Source organism: Procambarus clarkii, chromosome 52 (assembly GCF_040958095.1).
Source record: "Procambarus clarkii isolate CNS0578487 chromosome 52, FALCON_Pclarkii_2.0, whole genome shotgun sequence".
NCBI lineage: Eukaryota > Metazoa > Arthropoda > Malacostraca > Decapoda > Cambaridae > Procambarus > Procambarus clarkii.
In genome coordinates this window covers 29,106,478-29,113,843 of record NC_091201.1, presented here as the reverse complement: position 1 = coordinate 29,113,843, position 7,366 = coordinate 29,106,478, and the positions used below count along the sequence as shown (strand labels likewise).

The following is a 7,366-nucleotide window of genomic DNA, read 5'->3' as shown; positions in this document are numbered from 1 at the left end:
TATATATATAATGTTGTACCTAGTAGCCAGAACGTCGTACTTGGCCTACTATGCAAGGCCCGATTTGCCTAATAAGCCAAGTTTTCCAGAATTTATATAATTTTCTAATTTTGTTCTTATGAAATGATAACTTATGTATACGTTAATTTGTTTAAATTTGAGTTAAAACTAACGTAGATATATGACCGAACCTAACCAACCCTACCTAACCTAAACTAACACAACTAAGTCAATAAATTATGGTCTTCCTATGGTTTCTTCCTAAATCTATGGTTTCCACAACTATTTGGAAAAAAATATTGAATAAAGAAAATCACTCGGCCTATTAGGCAAATCGGGCTTTGCATAGTAGGCCGAGAAGTGCGTTCTGGCTACTAGGTATATATATATATATATATATATATATATGAGGAACAACTTATGGAACTGGAGGAACTCGACAACTTATGATAATCATCTCTGTACCATATATGTAACACCTTTTCTGTAATAAAGTTCAAATAAAACAAATATATATATGTGTACATACAAAAGAATGGGGGTGGTAGAAGATAATATTAGTGTTCAGTGAGAAACCACAAGGTCTTCTCTGAATACTTTTTATTTTCTTCTCCGAGGCTATGGGTCCCCACATTGGTACTAGAGGTGGTACCCTCACGAACTTTATATATATATATATATATATATATATATATATATATATATATATATATATATATGTATATATATATATATATATATAAATATATATATATATATATATATATATATATATATATATATATATATATATATATATATATATATATATATATATATATATATATATGTATGTATGTTTTCTGGCAAGCTCTTCACCCCGAACAGCTTCTCCGGACGATTGCCTCACAGTAGGGAACACTGCTTCAACAATGCTGGAGGTAGTTTCTCGGAAAAATAAAGCGCACCTCGCTGCCCCTCATCCTGGGGACTTCCTGTTAGCTGTCCGTAGCTCTTTCCCGGGCACCCGCCTACCCCGTCCGGCCCTAAGTGGTGGCGTTGCTCATGCGCCTTGTCGCCCGTATTTCTCTACCGAACACCGGCGTATTTATGAGAGCGCGACGTCGGACCAATATGGCCACCATGGTCTCGTATGTCGCAAGTCAGAGAGAGGCGTGAAGCAGTCAGTGACATCAAGAGAAGTTTGGCTACAGCTGATTTGAGTGTCCAGCACAAAGGGAACCTCAGGCGTGCAGAGCTGACAACAGTCACAAGCTCCCAGATGGAGTCACCCCCTGCAGCCAGGGGTGACTCCACCCTGGAGGGAAGGTAACCAGGTCTTGTGGGACTACATGTGTGACAACATGAGTCTTGTCGCCTCTACAACACGAGTCTTGGACATTTGTCACCTCTACAACACGAGTCTTGGACATTTGTCACCTCTACAACACGAGTCTTGGACATTTGTCACCTCAACAACACGAGTCTTGCACATGTCTAATCTCACCACAAAAATCTTAAAACTTTCTTTGAACTATATTCTTATAACATCAATATAGCAAATTATTACTTTCTCTTTTTCCAAGCGTCTTAAGTTGCAAGTAGTACTAAGCTCCCGTGCCCCACACCTTCTAGGTCAGCCAGCGTCATAAGTAACGACAGATGCGTTAGCACTAAAACCATTAGTGTGTCGCCTGACAATCTGGGACCTCTTGAGTGAAAGCGCCCTCCTCCTCCTCCTCCCAGGAAGATAAAAACTATTCCAGTCCTCAGATAATCAGTTGTCACCGTAAGTGTTGCGGTAATCGCCAGTATAGGTAATTATTATGATTGCTGGGAGCGACTGGAAGGTGGCGCAAAAAATTGCATTATCGCATGGCAGTCAATCGTTCCCCGGGGTCCAGCTCCCTGGGTATATAGCAGCTCCCATCTGTGTGTGTGTCTGCTATACACTATGCGTAGAAACACTGTCATTTCAATCAAGCGTGTGTTTGTTATAACATTGAAATAACCAATAAACACGAATAGATGGATGCGGAAGAAGTAGGCATTGAGCTTGGCAAGCAGGCTCGACTTGGCAGCGTGGCGCTGCTGCTGCTGCCCTTGACGGCTGGCAGTGAAAGTGGTCAACTTTGTCGGGTCGTTGTCTGCAACAGACTCAAATCATTCTTCTGTTCTTGTTTATATTGTGCCTCAACATGCATAAGCTTGAGCATCAAGCTTATGTACACCGCGGTGCGCAGCTCCGAGATCGGACAACACAGCTGCCCTAATTCTACGCGAAGGAGGCAATGTTTACTTCCGACTAGTGCCGGGGTGGGAGGGCTCCCGCAGGGGGTGGCGCTGGCGCTCTTCCTGTACTGGGCGGTCGCTCCTTCCAGTGTGTGCATCTCATCACCCGCACACCAGCACGCACACGCGCACACGCCACCGGGGGAGGAAGCAGATATCGTAATGACCATATCCTCGGAGTTAAGGTCGCGGGGGAGACATAAATAGGGGTGGAGGAGGCAGGAGAAGTATCAGTTCCATCCAAGTCTTCAGTCAGCTCACAAGCGGGGTATACTGAGAATCATGGTAAGCTGTCTCCTCCTTCCTCACACACCTTACTACAACTTTGCAACTTAACTCCCTCACAAGTTCACAACTTGCCTCCTCTCCTTACAAACTTGACAACACAAATGTATCTCCCACTCTTGTCAACGTCCAACCTTACCTTAGGGCTGAGGGCCTCAGCGAGGCTCTACCCTCACTAATAATACCTTAGGCTCCAAAGTGTGTTTTAACAATTATAACATGTTCGTCCTGGCTTTGTAATTTTAAACGTAAAATACTATAATCGATAAATGTATATTACCAAGTCTCTTGCGTCGAGAATTCAATTTGTCAGCTGTTGTATAAAAGTAAGGGACAGGCAGAATACTGTACACAATCAGTAGAATATTATTATCAGTACAGGTAATTGTTCCTCACCCAAAAGCTACACAGAGCTGCAAGAAGTCGAGCTCTTGCCTCCAGACTGTCCAAATATTATCTTAACAATCGGTCATAATGATGGGGTGTATTCTGTCCGGACGAACTCCCACGCAACCGTCCATCACCTCTCAATGATCTTCTGCCTTTAAAACACAGATGAAGTTTTGTTATTGTTAATCTATTGCTCGACTGTAAGTTGAGGGAAGTTGATGTTCATGTTATTAGTTTAGAGTGTGTTGTGTCGTGTTCTGAATATCCAGAAACACTGGTATTTTGTCTGGGAAATGTTAATGTGATGAAGCTATTACACCGAAGGACACGCTGTGAGAAGCTGGTTTTGGCTAACCGAAAATGTTTCGTCTTCCCCTCCTGCCCCACCTGCTGCTGTTCCTGCCCCACCTGCTGCTGCTGATCCTGCACCACCTGCTGCTGCTGATTCTGCACCACCTGCTGCTGCCGCCTCTGCCCCACCTGTGCGGTGCCACAGTGGAAGGCCGTATTGTTACTGAGCTCCGCGAGTGTTGTCCTGCAGATGGCAGTGGCGCAGAGCGGAGCAGAGAGCTTACCCTTCCACGGATACATTCCCGGAGATAGTGTCAGGTACGTCCTCAGTCTCTTACAACCCTCACCCACCTCTTCCTCTCCCTAACCCCACATATCTTCTCGCCTCCCCGCCATGCTTACCAACTCCTCCATCAGCCATGTTCCACCCATCACTGCTCATCTCAGCTCCTCCAAGATCTTGATCCTCTACATCCAACTGCCAGTAGTCTCAACTCCCTTCAATATCTTCTAATTCCGTTTCCTTCTCCCACTACCATTTAGACCCCCACCCCCATCACCATCTAGACCCCCCCCTCTACCCACAACGAAAGTTCCACAGAGAACCTTTCATCTCATCTTCAGATCTTCCAGTTTACTAGTGACCCGTTGTTTCCAAGTAGCTTCTCAACTACATGTTGATAATTCCAACTCCATATGAACCATCCCAACTAAATGTGTATTGTATCAACTCCATGTATATCCCGCGAACTCTTTGCCTCCTGAGTGCCTGTGGATTTTTCTTCCCAGAAATTTGTCTTAACATTCTGTGCAGTTATATTTTACAATAGCTTACAAAGTAGTTTTGAAACTTTGAGTACAGGAATAACAATCAGTCATTCTGACTTTATTGATTGTATGTGTGAATAAGAATGATTGTATTAGCAGTGAATGACGCTCCTTGTATTCCCTGACCTGGTTTCTCTGCTCAAGCTCAGATGGGCGAAAGTGGTTTTTCTTCCCCATTTTCATGCACTAAACTTTGCTCTTGGGGATGTTCACCTGAGGCACGTCAAAGGTCAGGGCAGACCTCCTGCGGCAGACGCACCACAAACACCATAACCAATGGCGTCCAGAGGCAGGATAAGTAAGGGTGTAGCCGGAGCTGTGGCATCAGTTCCATTACTGGTGCTCCTGTTAGTGTAGCCACCGGCGCCACCTTCAACCTTCTCGCCTGCTTTTGTCTCTTGAATAATTAATTTAGACATCTTCTGTTGTAATACATATGAAGCTTACTTGGAAAAGTATATATATATATATATATATATATATATATATATATATATATATATATATATATATATATATATATTATATATATATATATATATATATATATATATATATATATATATATATATATATATAATTTAATATTATTATGATCTACAGCGAGATTAAGCTTCATCGAATTAAAGTGGTGGGTTTGAGGCGGAGGCTTATGTGGTGCCGGGGATCGTAATCTTTGTGACTTCCTCAGGGCGAATGCTCCCAGAGGGGATGGTCAACCCAACGACATCTATCTCGCCTACGAGAAACCGCCCGTGCTCCAAGACGACGAGGTGGTGCTCTACCCCCGTAACCTTGAGGGCTTCGGTTTCGAGTATGGTCAGGACCCCGAGGAACACGTCTATCAGATCCACAAAGCAAGCAAGCTGCAGCACAAGTTCGACAAGCATAGCAAGCACTCACACGACCATAGTAAAGGCAAGACACTGACAGCTGCCTCCGCTGGCAGCGAAGTCGTTGACCAGACATTCCCTCAAGCCCTCACCGGTCCCCTGCCAGGACCCAACTATTCCCCTCCTTCCGCTCCTCACTATCCTTTCCCTGCCCCTTCCCCAGGCGGCTATCACATTCCTGGCTACCAGGGATAAGGTGCACGCTCTCGCATCTCCTTTTGTAAATAACTATTCTTCCTGTTCAATCCTGTCAAGCCCTTCTCAGTCCAGCTGGCTTGTCAGTTCTCAGCATCAGCCTCTCGTCCCTGTTCATCAATCAGCATCCTGGAAACTCGAGGGTTCCAGTCACTCATACAACTTTCCGTCCAACCGATTCATTCTTAGCCTTATTAGTTTCTTTCCTCCATATACCGTAACTTCTATTATGTCCTCCCACGATCATTCCAGGCCTCCAGTTACCTAATTTCCTCGGGATTTTCCAGGATTCAAGTGCCCTAAAATTCATCTATCAAAGATCTCAACGTCCATTCTCTGAGTTCTGTATCCTACCCTCCACATCCTCATCAGGAGTCTGGTATGCTATCATCTTACGCCCACCCTGAGCCACTTACGCTACCTTCTCCGCGACCCATCCCAGTCCTTCATCCTACCGTCCCCGTCTATACCGAGTCCTTCGTCCCATCTTCCGCAACCCACTCCAAGAGCAATTCATACAACCTGCTTTCCCTTGGCAACTTTAAAGGTACCTTATCCTATCTTACACCTACCACGCCATGTGTCCCTCATCCTACACTGCCATTTCATCAATAGCCCATGAATCATCAACTAATTCTTGGTATCGATGGTCTCCGTCCTTCTCTCTGCTTAAGGAAACCTGGAGACCTCTCACCAACTCTTCGTCAGGGATCACTCCATCTCATTCTGGAAGTCGTTCATGCCTGATCTCTCCTTCTAACTGACCTTCCAGCTGCCTTAACATTGTCCTGTGTCATACATTCACCTCCCGGGTGGAAGGATTCCCACAATGCCGTATCAGGGCATTAAGTCCCATCTTGGGCATTACTAGTAGTTGGGCATTAAAGAGTCCTGCCACACCTTCCTTATTCCTGCCACTGATCCTACGCTTATAAAGGCCCAGTACCTCCTAGTATCCTATAGAAGAGTCTTGGCCATTACTCATCCTACAGGCATCCTAGGATATGTCCCTCCAGAAGGAATCCATTCTGTATTCTTTGTGTCTGCAGAATCCTTTACCTAATCCTTCAGCAACTTAAATTCTTTAAGTAGTCCTTCAAGGTCCCATCCTTTAAGCGCTTCTGCAACGAACCTATACTGCTAGCAATCCTACAGGAGCCCTATCTTCCAAGCAAACCTCCACCCCATCCTGCAACAATCCTACTAGCAATTGAGCAACTCCTTCATCCTTCAAGCAGTCTTGTTCAAGTGCCATCCTTCAGGGCCAGAGTCATCCCATCCCTCACTCCAACTATTCCCACGAGACCTGCTATCCTTCATATCATCCTATATCCCCACCATCCTTCAAACATCCTCCAAAATCCCGCACTCCTGTCCTGGCAGGATCGGCAAGGCCAAGAGATGTCAACAGGACATCAGTTCTGTCCTCGCTATGTGATATTAATATATTTATAAATGTTGATATATATATACCTGTACCTGCACATTCGTGTATAACTGATGGTATTTGATGAATCAAAATGTATGCTGTATTATATACAACAAAACTACCTTTATAAAAATGTTGAGTGTGTTTGGCGCCATGAGTAGTCGAGCTGAGTGAAAGAATTTGCCAGAGGCAATGTTCCTATTTATACAATGTGCACTGATAATGACGAAAACAAAAAATATATATATACAAATTATCTTTCGTATCTGTTTTCCTGTTTTCTCTCCCACCTCATGTTTCCTTCCCCTGTCCCATTCCAAATCCTTATCCTGATCCCTTCCCAGTGCTGTATAGTCGTAATGGCTTGACGCTTTACCCCTGATAGTTCCATTCCGTTCCCACCTCGCTGAATGGAACTATCAGGAGTTGAAGGAATGGAACTATCAGGAACTATCAGGAGCTCAGAATGGAACTGAATGAGCAGCTAAATGGCTGACATGTTAACGACAAAATCATATGCTATGCTTTTCCCAACCTTATTACGTTCAAAGCCATAACTGGAGACGCGCTTCACTCCCTGCCAGTATTGTAGATACACTAAATTAGCTTCCGATGTGCCTCTGTGATTACTCATTGACGCCTCTATCAGCTGTCAATAAAGCCAAACAAATATTTGACTATTCCTTTTCCTGGACCTCAGACTTGTATCCTCCTCTGTAACCCCCCCCCCCCCCCCCCCAAGCTCATATCATCCCTTGACCCCAGAGTCGTATCATCAACCAGA

General features: G+C 44.4%; 1 protein-coding gene across 1 annotated transcript; it reads left to right on the top strand.

The window, feature by feature from the left end:
• The first annotated feature begins 2,007 nt into the window (after positions 1–2,007).
• On the top strand, positions 2,008–6,838 carry LOC123763604 (uncharacterized). The gene is made up of 4 exons (XM_045750820.2): positions 2,008–2,118; positions 2,479–2,556; positions 3,443–3,555; positions 4,757–6,838. The coding sequence occupies exons 1-4, from the start codon at positions 2,008–2,010 to the stop codon at positions 5,151–5,153; spliced, it is 699 nt and encodes a 232-aa protein (XP_045606776.2). The 3' UTR covers positions 5,154–6,838.
• Positions 6,839–7,366: the final 528 nt, after the last annotated feature.